At 40.4% G+C, this 16,190-nt stretch overlaps 1 protein-coding gene across 4 annotated transcripts in view; it reads right to left on the bottom strand.

The window, feature by feature from the left end:
• Positions 1-16,190, bottom strand: part of LOC144324194 (uncharacterized) — a 580,701-nt gene that overhangs the window by 93,568 nt on the left and 470,943 nt on the right. For all 4 annotated transcript variants that reach the window (XM_077915487.1, XM_077915489.1, XM_077915486.1 and 1 more), the window contains 2 exons: positions 5,446-5,601; positions 2,390-3,633 (listed from right to left, as the gene is read on the bottom strand). Coding sequence is in view for 1 of the 4 variants with exons in the window: in XM_077915486.1 (XP_077771612.1) it covers positions 5,545-5,601 (57 nt within the window). In the remaining 3 variants the exon portion in view is untranslated. The remainder of the gene's footprint in view (positions 1-2,389; positions 3,634-5,445; positions 5,602-16,190) is intronic.

Below are 16,190 nucleotides of genomic sequence, written 5' to 3'. Positions count from 1 at the left end.
TGTTTTCCATTTGTTTTACTAGCAAGTGAGTTCAGATGGACATCTGTATCTCAGGGAAACACCTTCACTGGCTAACTAAAAACTCAACAATCTTATGGAAGGAAATGGGAAGGAAAATCAATTCTTCCTTTTTGGCTGCTATAGGTCAGGATGCTATGGCCCAGCAGCTTCATTCTCAAACCAAAAAGCTTTCACAGGTGAAAAAAACCAAGTACATAGCTATAATCTTGATCCAGGAGAGAAGATACAGATATCTTCTGATTCAGCGAGACCGCGGTGTTTGAAAAGGCATGAAGAGTTTCCAGATGAAAGTCTTGAGCCCACTCCTGGCAGTTAACTGAGTGTCACGGGCAGCCCCAGCCCTGGCCACACGCACTTCGTCCCTGGGACCTCACAGGCCTTTGCGACATTGCGATTCAGCAAGAGAAAGAAATCAAGCTTCTGATTACCTTTCTCTAGCCTCTTTTCCTTTATGATCAAGGTGACTTATAAACAGCTGCAATAAAAATGATTTTTTCTTCATAAGCGTCTTCTCAATAATATCTCTGAGAAAGCAGAGAGGCTAAAAGATACGTGACATTCACAGATTTTGCCCCTGAAGCCACAAAATACACACGAGCAATTTCTTCATTTGACCAAAATGAATGGTCATCACAAAAACAAATGTAACTTTGGTATCCCTGATTTGGCTGAGACAGCTTAAGGGCTCAAACTTAATAGACTTCTTCTGACCGATTAGGATCAGCGCGGGTTGCATCATCCTGCCAGAGCCCACAGCCAAGTCCAAACCACAGGCACGGAGCTGCCCTTGATCCATGACCTTAGCATACAAAACAGCGGGCTGGAGAATGTCACAGACTCCCAGGGAAGGAACTTTGAAGACACTGTTCATTTTGCTGGTGGTCTTTCACAAAAGACAATTAAGCATTAAGAATAGATTGATGCTTAAATAAAATGCCTGACAGTAAAAGCACATTTCTATATTCCAAAGGCCCGAGAAAAGCTGTGCCTAAGAAGGGATTAGCTACTATCAGATGATATTACGACTGGATTAATGATGTTTCACATTCACTATATTTATAAAAAAAGAGAAGAAAAAAAGAATAGGAATCTTTTAAGGAGCAGATAAGTGATTTCTATAAACCTTGAAAGCTAAAAGAAAACTCCTTTTTAAAAGGACAGTAGTTATAATAGTGCAATATTTATTTATAAATCCTTAATTGGAAGAATTTTTTTTCTTGGAAAAAAAAAAACAACAGCCATATATTTTAGGTAAATGGCTGTTAACATAGTCTGTGGACTGTGAGGAACGTGTGTGTGACAGAGAAGGAAGGTGGGGGGAGAGGGAAAGTCTCCTGTACGGATGCTTTATATTCCACTAGGTATTTTAAACCACTCTTATTTTAGGCAATTGTTTTTGTAATAGATACACTAAAGGTGATCATTTTATTTTATTGCTAGTCATTGCTGACTGAAATATTTTGCCAGATGAAAGTAATTACTATGACTATATTACTTCTCTAACCTGTTCTGTGTATTGGATCTCTGGTACTCATAGTATGAAATTCCTTTACCTTGTTTAAAAAAAAATGTCATATGATGATGTGCTCTGACCTTACTTATATAAAGACATACCAGTTATTGTTGGTTTTTTTTTTACTCTGTATCTTTACATCTCCAGAGGTTGCAGAAAAACTCTAACGTTGTGTAGAAATACAAAGATGAGAAAAATGTACAATGCAATGGCTAATGTCTGTGTTAAGCAAGGAAACACAACAAATCGTTTTAGGTCAATGGCAATAAATATAAGAAATCCATGTCATATCCAAGAAAGGAAGGAAGGCTAGAAGGAAAGAAGGAAGATAGAAGAAAGGGAAGCAGAAAAGGCGGGAGGAAGGAGTGGTGGAAGGCAGGAGACGGAAGAAGGGATCAACGAAGCAGAGCTGATACCAACAAACTCAATCCCACCAATCAGCTGTCGGCCAGCATTACATATGGCTAAAATTTACCTATTGGAAATCATGTGCTACCTATGTAGCTAGAAATCGGTCATGCAGATAGAACTATGCTGAATTTAGAAGCTTTTGTTTGGAAACATGGTCAAAAGAAAATACTACTGAAAAAAAACAATGTCTGTTAGTTTTCTATTCTGACCAACTAGCTGATCATCTAGCAAATTCCACTGGAAGCTTCATGTCCTAATGTTGCAGCCAGACAGAGCAGCAGCATTAGATCCAGAATTACTGATTACCACAGTAGGGCATGTGAAGTAATGGTAGCTGAGTTCCCAAAAATGAGCAGAGAAGACAGATCTTCCTGTTCCCTTGATTTCCCTTCACAAACATGATCCTCCCATCCTCCCCCGACACCTGCCACCCCCTAATCTTACCCTGGGTCCATGAGTTTTCCTCGAGAAAGCCATTCGGCTCTCCATAGGGACTTGGTATTGATCCCAGAAGAAGGTTGGAGTCAACTCATTTCAGCTGCCAAGTTCAGAGAAAAGCCATGCTTTCAATGACACATATTAGACATCTGTGGTCCTGACTTGAACTTTTTTTGCAGTGATGAAAGACAGCACTAGACAAGGTTCTCATCTCTCAGGAGACAGGTGTAACGTTGCCACAAAGTTTCGTGGGTGTGATGCCACCTGAGAGTCACAATGTGTTGTGATTTTTCTTCTCCATTTTTTTTTCACTTTCAGATTTTTTTTTTAATTGAAAGCATAGAGCATGTTGGCCTGGGTCAAAGTCCTCAAAAAAGGCTGGTTTACTGGAGTCCTGCCAACATTACTGCCAAGAGTTCTAAGAGCTGTATTTGCTGCCAGAGAAAAGGAAAATCTTAATCCACAAAGCAACTAATAGACACGTCAGCTCAGTCATCCTGAAAGTCTTTAGAGCTGTCAGGGTATCCCTTACCTAGCCATACCTCCAAAGCCCTCAAACCGTGCCGGCAAGTGGTAGATGGGAGCCCAAGGCTCCTTCTGAACCGTTATGAGAAACAATGTTTAGTAGGAGGTTCTAGCACAAGGCTCCAACGTTTCACCAAGTCTGCTTGATTCTACACCAAAATCACATAAAATGAACAACTTCACAATTGCTTCAGTCTGCAGGAATTAAGACCCTAATTCACCTGCCTCTAAAATAAAGCTCCCTCAAATCTGGTCACTCTGACAGCTACAGTAAGTCCTGCTAGTTGAGAGCTCTGCACAGCTGCAGCCAGAATTGTGTTTGTTTATGTTCTTATGAGGGATTGGGGTTTGAGGCTTGAAAGGGAGATGTGGGCGGCGTAAGTAGCAGCGAGGCTATCTTTGAAGCTGCGGGAATGGACAGAGCCTCTGAAGGCGCCAGGGGGGAAGAGAGGAGAGCCAGGGGCTCAGGCTGAGCCTGTGGAGCATCCTCTCCGGCAAGGAGAAGAAGGAAGGGGAACACAAAGCGGGAGTGGGCGGCTGACCGGGAGCTCGCTGTGTCACAGAGGCCAAGGTTGCCCACCGCAGACAGTCAAAGGATCAGTGGCCACTGTGGACTGACACGGGTCGCTTTCAGTGGTGTGGCAGGCACAGAAGCGTGAGTACACGGAGGTTCATGATAAACTGGATGTGAAAGCACAGGAGTGGCACAACACCTGTTTGAGACGCTGCAAGTGGAAGGAGAAAAGTATAAGGTTACCAGAGGAGGCAGCAGGGCCAACAGAAGGCAATAATTTAAAGTGCAAATTATTTGCACAGGAAAAGAGCAAAAACATATTTGTAACCAGTGTGGGCTTACTTTAAAGTGAAAAATAGTTGTTATACATTAAATATTTTAAATACTTAGAAGTGAGAAATATTATAATATGACTATGATGAGAAAATTTGGTGAAAAGTATAATAAATAACATTTTAGCAGGTGCTCTTGAAGCTTCCATAGTTCTTTCATATATCCCCCCAAAGTCCTATGAGACAGATCTTTTTTGTCATTTCTATTTTACAGAAACCAATCTGCCATGGAGTACACTTAGTTAGTGGTGGAGGTGGGACTTGTATCTTCTTGTGTTCCACCCCCCCCATTTTTCCTTCTATACCAAATCAAGTCTTCAGTGGATGAAAGAACGACTAAAATTTTCTTTTTTTAAACAAGACTTTTAATAAATACATAGGATTTTTTTCTTTATGTAAACAGATCCTCCTGCAGATAAATCCCACAACCATACACCTTAGTTAGCTCTAGCTCAAGAGTGTTAGGCTACCAGCAACTGGTTTAGAATTACCTTTCTTTATTCCAACGATTCCAACTGTAAAAGTTGTGACATTCCCTGTCTCAATAGCAATGCCAGCAGGAAGGAAAGGGCTGCTAATATATAAATACCATGTGCCTACTCCAGTATTGCTCTCCGATGTGACATACGTAAAGACAACTAATTTTCAAAGACATTTCTCGTCCCTACACATCTACACATCAAGACTGACATATGCATTGCTGGTCTGCTGGAAGAATCGTATCAACTTTTTTAATACCAAAAAAAAAAAAAATCCAAAGTAAGATTTTTATAAAGGATAATTAAGCAAGCTAATACAGTAATAAGTGGAATACACAATAAGAATATGTACTAAAATATCTGCTTTGTGCAATGCAGAACTGGTGTTTTAGGAGATTAACAATTATGATCGCCAGTCCTCTTCTGATTCTATAATACTCCACACAATCTTTTTTAAATTACTTTATTAACCTTTCCTCCTAGCACAGAAGTGCCCGATTATAGATAATATTTCAAAATCATCTGAGGTGTAAGTGTGTTTGATTTGCTCGGTAATTATTTGTCTACTTTATTACACTGGCCGAGCACACAAGCTCCTTGACCAGCTTTATTTCAAGTCCAGTTAAGAATAGGGTCATATCATTTTGTGGATCACTCCCTTTGGGCCCCGACGTACATGAAATTTCCATACCGGGGATGGGGATGGTGCATAGAAACATGGTACATTTTTAAGCATGGAGAAATCATTCCCTGCCCTGTCATTAAAGGTTTCAGGCCCTGGGCTTAATGGAAAGAATGTTGTTCACAAGTGAAAGGAAGGTGTTTATTCCCCCGCATGATTAGGACGCAGGGCGTTGAGGGCTGAGCATGCAAATGCCCCTTGATGAAGTCTAAAAGCATATCACTCACATCCCTCTGGTGGCCTTACCCGGGGTCTTTATAATCTGTCCCTTGTCATTCATGGCACCTAGAACAACACTTCTATTTTGATCTGAATCATGAATGCATTTCCAGCATGTATTTTGACCCACTCAAGGCAGCAAGGAATGAGCAGGGGGCAACCACAAGGGGAGATGGCAAACATTTTCCTTTTAACAGGGGTCTGGAGGGAAGAGTGCTGCCTGGGGAAAAAAAAATCACACTGGGTTTTGCAGAGGCAAAGTTTGCCTGTTCCAACTTTACAACTCAGGGGCAAATGAAACTGATACTTACATGTTCTTAAGGAAGCAAATGCACTGAGATGAAACAGGGTGCTCGGCTTATTCTTGAGGGCCACCACCAGGATAAAAGCACAAAGCTGGAGGACTCTGCTTATTGTCCACAATCAACAAATTCTGAAATTTCCATATGGAGCAGGATTCCGGGGCTCTGTTAGTAATACAGGATACGGCTGGTCAGCTCAGTCACCCATGGAATTACAGTGTAGGGTATGGATGCCAGTATTTTAGACCCAAACCGAGCATAAAAAACACAAAGTAAAATTCAGTGTCAGCACAAAGTTGACAGCGAATGATTATAACAGCTTCGAAGCTTGAAAAAGAGTGTAAATAACTAGGATCCCCTGCGGGCTCACTCAGCCTGCATACATAACAACCGTGATGGACAGCCTCTGTGGTAAAGTCGGGGAAACGAGGCACTGGGAAGATGCAAAAATACCGCCAGCAAAGAGCCTTAACTGTCACCTTTCTGACTAAATCAGCTACTTTCATAGAGAGAGAGAAACAGAGCAGTAGGCTACGCCTTTGGAAGACCAATTGCCCTTTTGCCTAGGAAGCAGGAATGTTAATTATCGGCTCTTCTGTGGTTATCAAGGCACTGCAACCCCCAGCTTTTGCACTTCACGAACACTTTTTTCCCTGATCTTTAATCCTTGGTGCTTTTAGTCCACAAAAGATTGTTATTCAGAACAACTCTGCCATTTGTAGAATGCAAAAATAAAGGCAAAAAAGAACAGTCGGCCATCCCAACTCAACTGTTAACTCACTGGAGTGCTTTGACTTGAAATTCAATTTTCATTCCTCTCTGTATGCTGAGGCACACCGATGTGCACACACAGATACCTGCGTTCCACAGAGAACGGTTTTCACGTGCTAAAAAAAAAATTAAAAAAAAAAACAAAAAACGACAAGCACATCATGGCACGCGGCCTCCAGCCTGGTGTAACAGATGCCAGCTTTGTGTGTACAGAGCCTCGTCATCACTTGTAACTCCTAAACTCAAAGGAGAAAAGAAAACAGCCAGGTCTCCTGCACACACCTAGCTAGCACTCCACAGGTCTGTAATTCATTTACAAGATAATTAATCAATTAGCAAATGATCCCTTTCCCCTTTGTTATTTATGCTGCATAAGAATTGCATCTCCAAATGAAATGGCAGGCCACTTGTATTGAAACTTTGCCCTTCAAACGCATTGGTCTTATTTATCTGAATTGAGCAGATGCTTTGCAATGTGAGCCCATTGTAACTGGACTGTTTGCTATTAGAACCCGAGTAAGATTTAAGCTAAACAGAAGAACATAAATATGACATCCTATAGACATTCATGATGATCAACTGTGCTGTATCATCACCAGCCATTGCTACTTATTCATATAGGAAAAGAGGGAGAAAATACACTTGACATTGCTAAGAGGGGAACTGTAGTCACTGGAAGGAAAGGTGAAGATGGAGCTTACACAGTTCCTGGCTGGAGAGTACAACTGTGAGGTCTTAAAATGCAGTCAAATCACCACAATGTATGCATTCTGTTTACAGGCTCAACAATTCCCATTTCTTTCAGAGCTCCATATTATATCTGGTACCTCTTCGGAAGCAAAGATATCAGGCAGCTTTTGCTTTCAAGACTGGGTGTTTCTCACCAGGTCTCCCAGATAACCATCACCGAGGAGAAGGTCTAGGTGACAGCAACAGTACGATGGTAATTCCATGAGATCCTGCTCTGATCTGAGACTGGTCAAAAGAAGGAACGCCCATGCAACCCCATCCCCTTGTAGGGTGTCAGACGCCGCCACTGTAAAAGACGCAAGTTGAGCTACATGATTTTTTTTTTCTTGTTGTTGTTGCTCCTTGCACAGCTATTGTATTATGAATCTCTGCATCCTTCCATATTAACGCTGCTGCCAGGTGGGATAATAAAAAACATCTTCCCCCTCTAGCCAGGGTAAGGGTCTAAAAATATTTCAAAAGCCAAGAGTCCCCAGAATCATACAAACATTTCAGCAGCCAAATGAGCAGAAAGTCTGTTTCTGTTGCTGTGTTTTTAAGTCAACAATTATGTATTAAATTACTCCTGTGCACACAGAACAACAAAGGCATTTTGGGTCCATTTGTACAGGTGAGAAAATGGGTCAGCTATGTAACACTGAACCCCAGGTGTGCACATGGCAGAAAAATTCTGTCATCTATTGCTTTCATGGAGGACTTCTGGGGCAGGCTCAGAGCCCCACGTAGTCACTTGCCAAGGCTTTAATAATAGAACAGCTACAAGGAAAACTTCCCTAACCCTTTGCTCTGTTGAGAAAGGACTTAAGAATAAAAAGCATTTGAATGTTTTAAAAGGAACTGTGAAACTTAGTAAATGAGAAAATTAGAGAAAGGTCATTATAATATGAATGAATACCCTTAAAAACAAACAAACTAACCCCAAACCTTACTGTTCTTTTTATCTTTCTCAAAAAAAAAAGAAGGGTCAAATGCGTACAGAAGCAAACTCTACTTGTTAGCCATGCTGAGCAAAGCTGGATTTGTTCGCTCGCAGGAATAAAAAGCACAACAGTGAATCTTGGAGGCATTATTTCTTAGCAAAATTAGCATAACCCAGCACATCAGACTATTAAAATTTAAAAAGGATTTCAAACTGTCCTCGTATCATCAGCAGAGTCATGTCACAGATTTTTTTTATTGGTTCGGCAAGCTAGGTGTAATTGTATCAATATTTTAATGCTTGATGCATATTGCCTGTGATACATTGCTTGCATAAATAAAAAGCACCAATATTCAATTGCCAATGAAATAATCACACACTCTAGATCTTTATTATATCATGCATTATTTAATTACAATAATCAGAGTCCTTTCGAAGGTAAAACAAGATTAAAAAGGTTTTGTTTTATTGAATCTATATATTTGATTTAAACTTTACATGTTAGCTTTGCATTAAGAATTTATAAGGCATCAGTTCAAATGGTGCTATTATAAGAGTTTATTTCTTTTATAATTAGTACAGTACTCTTAAAGTACTCCGACTACGAGAGATAATATTTCAGTATTTTAATGAGCTTTTTAAGTGTAATTGATGTAACAATCATTGAATTACACATTTCTACCTGAAGAATAATGAAGGAAACATTTTAATGAGAAATTTAATCATTATTAGCAAATGATCTACTAAACTGCCATTTGCTGACATTTAAAAGCTTAATAGCACAAACCTGTATTTTCCTACATCTGCATCAACATCAATGGCGATTACTTTTCTGTTACTCTGATTTCCCAGGTTAACTTTCCACCGTCACTAATTTATTTATAAATTTGAGAGAACTTTCTTTAACCCACAGTTGTCAGACCCTTCCAGAAAGTGTGGGGCTTGACACTTAGAGGGATAATTTAAATAAATTAGCCCCTTTTCCAGCCTTCAGCAGTTTTCAGCATAAAAGGGCTCTTTCTTGTGAGTATTCATGCTTGCATCAGCTTGATTTTGATGAATGCCCTGCGAATTCCCTGATAGTACCTCAGACAGAGAGATCTTAAACCGATGTCAACAAGGGGTTTTAAAGCTCCCTCATTTCGAGAACACATCAGCATTTGGAGAGGGGTAGACCTAAGTAAGAGGAGCCTACTATGCAGCTTTGCCAACTTCTGGGGTTGGGTTTTACTGCTGAGTTTACAGAAATCTCTGTGCCGTGGGGAGAAAGATTTAGAATGGAGACGTCACAGTGGAGTCAGTAACCATGGGTTTAGGGGGGGGTCATAAAAAGAACCACAAGATATTACCAGGTAGGCAGGATTTCTGTAACCCACTGTAGGTTAGGAGAGTTAGAAAAAAAGCTCAGCCTTCCAACTGAAGTGTTGGAGAGTCTCAGGACCTTCCGATCTTGACCAGGCATCCATGTGCCTTGCTAGCTCTGTAAGGGCCAGTCATTTCCACGACTCCTCAGTGGAGTGCTGTTCCTCTTACTGTGTGATTTGTATGATGTGCACCGTCCATCCAGTGGACAGAAAGGAGTTGAGGTAGACACACACTATTATGTATCCAGTGCAGCACAGTGAGGTCTGTCTTTCTTTCTTCTTTCTTTTTCTTTCTCTTTCTTTCTTTTCTTTCTTTCTTTCTTTCTTTCTTTCTTTCTTTCTTTCTTTCTTTCTTTCTTTCTTTCTTTTCTTTTCTTTCTTTCTTTCTGTCTTTCAAGTTTGAGCTCTGATTTGGAATCCTGACCATGACTGGGCCAGAGAGAGGGAGGAGAAAATGCCAGCATCTGACTCACACCAGTGTCCTGATGATCACTGAAGTCCCTTTCAGTCCAGGCATACTAGGTTTTGCCCAGCTACTAACTTTTTCCATCTCAGAATTCCCACAGCCCTTGATTTTTCTTTTTTTCTATCTCCTTAAGAAACTTGCTCTTTTTCACCTTGCATATGCTGTTATGGACTGAATATTTGTGTCTTTCCTCCGCACCATCCATCCCCCACAATTCATATGTTGATATCCTACCATTCAATGTGATTAAGTTAGGAGGTGGGCCTTTGGGGAGGCCATTAGGTCATAAGGATGGAGTCCTTAAAAATGAGATTAGTACCTCTACAGAGAAGGCCCCAGAGAGTTCCATAGCACTTTCTGCCTTGTGAGGATACAACACAAAGAAGGTAGTCCGCAACTCTCTCCAGAACATGACCATACTGGCACCTGACCTCAGATTTCTAGCCTCTGGAACTGTGAGAAATAAATTTCTTTTGTTTATAAGCTCCACAATCTATGATAATTTGTTACAGCAGCCCAAACTGACTAGAATAAATACCTGCTCTCAAAAAAGATCATTAGAATTTTAAAAAGAAAAAACTCATAATTTCTTATTTCCCTCATAACTGAGGGAGCTAGATTCTATGGTTGACTCTCCACAGCCAATAGCTTGGTGAAAGCTCCAGTCCTGGCAGGATGCGCTGGGCACCACACATGGTCATCCAACATTGGGTCTCTCTACTGCTTGTAAATTAGCAGGCAATAATAATGTTAGTAAATGGCCTAGAGAGGTTACAGCACTCAAGAAACTATGGATAGGACATCTTTCAAGTAAAGGGCAGAGCTGAGAAACAATATCCCAGCTTATTTTTTTTGTTTGGAGGGATCATGATGCAGCAAGTGATTGTCGATATTGTTTATTATAGAAGATGTCATTGCCAAAACTCCAAAAGACAAGACTGACATACTGTATTGGACTATAATTTTAAAGTTAATTCACAAATCAATTCTGAACCTGTGGTGAAAAACAAAATTACAAAGAACTATTAATAAAGCAGATCTTTTCTGAAAATTACAGTATGATTGTAAATCCTAAATACAGTTGCCTATAAAGGCAGCCCATGTCTAGAAAGGATATAGGATAGCACTGACATCTTTTTAATTAAGAATTTTTTACATTTTTTTTAAGATTTGGATATCACCTGTTCATAAGTATGTGTTTTTAGAGATAAAGGACTACTTTCACATTTTAATTCAGAAATAAATAAGCATATTTTTTCCAGATCTCTCATAACAGAGGGAAATAAAAATACAATATGGAAGAAAACAAACGAATGTCTGGCAGGAAATATGAAAAGTATTTGCAGAGAAACTGAGTCAGGATTAGTTATTAGAAGTTTTTACCGAAATAATATTAGGATGGTGTTATTTAGTTGTGGTGTCATATACTGAGGCACCCTGAAATATTCCCATATGAGCTACCTATTTTTTATTAACATACAATTTTTGTTTGTTTGTTTACAATCAAGTTATAGTAATATCAATCCAATGGAGCAATTTCAGTAAGCTAGTCTCAGGAAAAGAAAAGTACAATGTGTTCCAAAGTAGAAAGAAAGAGAGAGAGAGCATAGGGAGGGCAGAGGGAGGAAGTGTGGAAAGAAGGAGGGAGGAAGGAAGAGCAAGGGAGAAAAAGAAAGAGAGAAAGAAACTGTAATGCACAGCACTAAACCTATGCAAAAGAAAAATTGAGTGTTTCCTAGAATGTGGAAGGATTTTGCCTCCTGAGAGCAAAATGGCCAGGACAGTAAAGAGCTCTATTCATATAGCAACACGGTGGTAAAGGCCAACCACATGAATTGTATGATAGTTTTGGATGCAATTTAATTCCTTCAAGAGCGCCACGAAATATTGTAGTATTCAAAAGAGTGCCATTAATGAAAAAGGACATATAGATGCAAATTGGAGAAAATAAGAAAAATAATTACTTCAAATGAAAAGTACTTTTTGAATGAAAGCATCGGTATTCTTAGAAGTATTTAGTGACTCTCTTTACCCTAATCATCTCAGTTTTATCCATTGTATTGGAACCCCAAAGATTCTAACTCATCCAGTTAGCAAACCAGATATAAACAAATGCTACTTTTAAAAATGCATTTCCAAAGGATCCCTCCAAAGATTGGGGGAGCATGAGATGAAGGTCATAAAGGTTACCAATGCCCCCTCAGAGCAGCCTCATGTTGCTGCAACAAAGGTGGTCAGTGACAGTTCTCCCTCCCAACAGCTGCCAGGGCCTGATCCCAATACAGGAGATTGTACCAATTATGTGAAAGCTTATCAAAGAGGTCCGAAAGCATGTTCAATCAAATTTTCCCTTACTTTGCTATCATTTAAGGAATCTTTTTTCCCTCCAAAATATGAAAACCTTCTATGTAATCCCAAGTGAATATGAGTCCAGTTCAGGCTCTAGATCTACTTCATTGGTACATCTATTCCCAGCTTTGATAAAATATTTGAAATACATGCATGTACACCCACAGTGCATGTGCACATGTGCACACACACATGTTCTCTAGTGTCAATTGATTTGCTTGAGATACACATAACTAATTTTTTTGAGGGGGTGCATTTACAAGAAAGAAGAATCACAACTCAGACTTTTCTCAGTTTTAGCTTAAATTTTCTTTTTCTCTTTATCTGAATTATTATTTCCTCTCCACCCCATCTCTGCCTTCTTATGGCCTTTTTTTTTTCCTTCAAGCCAGCCCAAATCCTTGGCTTTCCAAAGGACTTTGGTCATCCACAACTTGTAAGCAATCTCCCTTCTTTAGAAATACCATAGAACATGCAGTCTGTATAATTCATACCTATCACACACAGCACACTATTTATCGCCTTGTATCAATCATTATTTTAAAAAGCATAGATAATTTCTGTATCATTAGACTGTAAACTAAAGGGCAAGGCTATGCCATATATTGCAGCTATGAAGAGAAAGGGACCCACTGAATCTACTACTGTATGCCCTGAGTAATGCCTCAACCTTTTCTTATCTGTAGCTGGGAATAATAAAAGGATGTGTCTCATCAAGTTGTTCTGAGAATTGCATAAGATACTGTTTGAGGCACAGTGCCTTGCACACAGAAAAAGCTCAGCAAGAGTTAGTGGTCATTATTGCTGTTGTTAGTTACCATCTCTTTGCTTCTCGGTGCCATGCTCTGCACCTTGCATACCACATGTACTCAGTGGTAATATTTTTTTTTTAATTTTATTTATTTATGATAGTCACAGAGAGAGAGAGAGAGAGAGGCAGAGACACAGGCAGAGGGAGAAGCAGGCTCCATGCACCGGGAGCTCGACGTGGGATTCGATCCTGGGTCTCCAGGATCGCGCCCTGGGCCAAAGGCAGGCGCCAAACCGCTGCGCCACCCAGGGATCCCTCAGTGGTAATATTTTTGATTGCCCGATGAGGGGGTATCTATGGTTTTGGCCATGCAATGTCTATTTCTCACTCATTCAATGGTTCCCTAATTTCTCTCTGCTATTCCTCACTCATTATGTCTGCCTACATACAGCCTTACCTCATACAGACTTCCTGTGGCCTAGTGTTAAGCCCATCATCACACCAGCCAGAGGAAGGTATGTGACACCAAGGGATTTCCTAATAACCAAACTTCATTTCAACTGTTCTCATCTAGAAGTCATTCTGGGAAGCCATTTAAGCATATAAAACAATCACAGTCCTTTTCTAGATTTGACAAAACCCCTGGTACTGAGAGAACACTCTACTGCCATCCCAGAAGCCCTCAACTCTGGGAAAGCACAGACAGCTCTAAGAACTTATCCAGTGGCCCTTCCATTTGTGGGCTGCACCATTTCACTGTTACTGGAAATTCACCGTCAGTTAAGCATTCCAAGAGGATGCCTAGTAATTGCTGTTTGAAGAGTAATATGAGTTGCATTTGAGTTTGGCACAGCAGGCATGTTTAAGAAATGGTGATACAAATTTCTTCCCAGTATATTTATTTACCTGGAGAATCAGGCTCTCCTGGGAAAGCAGAGATATTTGCGCTAAGGCAGCAAACCACTTCAAAAGAGGGGCTCTTCTACCAAGATGAATGACTGAACCCCAGCACTTTGTGGTTACTTTATCCTACATGAGCTCCAGTCACATGGGTTTTTATTTTGTAGTTCTGTGAATAAGTAAATCTTGTTTTCCCCTATCTGTCCTCCATGGATTAGCTCCTATGTTACTTCTTTTGAGTCCTGGGGTGGGATGCCTACAACAGGAGGGGAGACAAGAACAAAGAATGCTCCTCAGAACCTCACTGAGTTACTCAGCAGTGGTAACAGTAGTCTTTATCCTGAATGATACTCCCCTTGGCAAAGGGTATGGGGAATCCTGGCACCGGTATTGTTTAGCATTAGCTGTCACGGTAGGAGGGGTGCCTTTAAGAGGTGAGGCCACCCTGCATTGGTGCTTCCAGTGTATACAGTGGTACCTTAGACATCAGGCATGGGAAGGGTGGATGCCTTCATCAGGGGGCATGAGAGCTGCTATTCTTACAGGTGCCAGTGAATTGTCATCCTTTCAGCTGTGGCAGGAGACACATAATCATGGGAAACAGTAGTGGAGGGGAGGAAAATGAAGACATCTTACCCTAAGAGAAGTAGTGTAAGAAGCATGAAATAAGGTGCCCTGGAAATTCCCAGCACCAGCCTTGGGAGGAGGCTGGATATGATCATAAAGCATAGAGAAGAGGAATCCAGGAAAACAGTCTCTGATGATTGTTACTGTGATTCTGATCTTCCTCCGGACAGTCTAGGTCTGTGAGCCTAGAGTTACATAAGCTTGAAAAAGCGACATGCTTGGAAATATGGGGAGACATGGCTCTGCTTGGCCCCGAAGTGAAAATATTAATTTTGAATTTTTAAAAAAAGTGCTCTTTTTTTTTCTTTTTCAAAAAATGACATCCATTTCAATGTTAACAACCTAAAACCTTTCAAAACATGGTGTGAGGACTTAATGCTGTCTTTTGTAATTGCTGAAACTTTTATTGAAAATGTTTGGTCCTAAGCCCTGAAGATCAGTCATACAAAAGTGAGCGACACATTTAAAAGGCAAATGATCCTGTGAAATGTCAGGCCCAGGAACAATTTTGGAGCTGCAGTTGGTAAAAACTGACAAAAATAAGTACTGCATGTAAGCAGTAAAACTTCTCACCAAGTCCGCAAAACTTTATACATGATTTTTGTATGTATGTATGTATTTTTGGAGCCTCAGATTTAGCTGTTTGTCTCTCAGATCAAAGCCATGGGTCTGTTAAGAAAAAACCTATGTCTATTTTTATGGCATGACTTTTGTTTACAGGAGCATAATATAGAAATAGTCTATATACAGGTTTGGTCCTAAATGCTATAGAGAGTAGTTGGGATTTGTGGGGCGTTAGTATTATCAGGACAGACTCCTTAGCAGCTTTTCTTGCACACCTCATTTCTGCCAGGGACTACCAATTGCTCATTCCTAGCAAACACACATAGGTCACTGGGGTTGAGAAAGCTTCTGGCCCATCAGTGTTCATAGTTCAAAACCGAAAACTCAGACTTTGGGTCCTAGATTTTTGTCCCCAACAAGAATGCTAACCTGTCATTGCTTCTGACCAAGATGGAGTAAAAGTGACCACATTTAACCTCTGCCTGAAAAAAACTAAACATAGCAGATAATACTAACGGTTTTCTAGATGCTAGAAATCAAGGAATGGGCAGCGATCCCTAAGCAATGGGAACAAATGAGATGAGCCCTACAATTACCATTAACAAAAGCTTTGACAGAGTTTCCAGACTGTCCTAGAGAGAGGGAGCACCATGCAAATTCCAGGTCCAGAAGATAGAGCTGGGTATGGGGAGACACAGGCAGCAAGAGCTCCCAAGAGAGTTCCAGACAAGAGAGGGCTGTCAGAGGAAGACTCTGGGAGATCTGCAGACAGGCTCTTGAGGATTTAGTAGAGTATTTACCAGCACGGGTCTGTGATGAAACTGAGACGGGGGAAGAAGCAACCAAAAGGATTAGAGAAAACAGACAGAGCTGGGAGAGGGCCTGCTCTCACCAACACTGAAAACCTTGTAACTCACAGACCATTGTGAAGAGTGCACAGAAGCTTCTTGCCTCACTACTGGGAAATAACCAGCCTTAGCCTGCTCTGGACTCATTTAAAGACCTTAAAAGTAAGACCTTTCAAATTTAAATTTCCAGGTAATTCAGTTGTGTCCCAGAACAAAAGGTACAAATGTTTATGGGAACACAAAAATAACCAGCACTCAACAGGGTGAAAGATTACCAGATATGCAAAGAATCAGGAAAATGTTACCTTAATGCACAATAAAATCAATAAACTAAAAAAAACTAACCAAAAATAACACAGATGTTAGTATCAGAAGACAAGGACATCAAGCAGTTATTCTGACTTTATTCTATATGTTCACAGAGTGAAGAAGAGACATAAAGGGT

Source organism: Canis aureus, chromosome 11 (assembly GCF_053574225.1).
Source record: "Canis aureus isolate CA01 chromosome 11, VMU_Caureus_v.1.0, whole genome shotgun sequence".
In the NCBI taxonomy this organism is placed as follows: Eukaryota; Metazoa; Chordata; class Mammalia; order Carnivora; family Canidae; genus Canis; species Canis aureus.
This window is presented reverse-complemented; position numbering and strand designations above follow the sequence as displayed.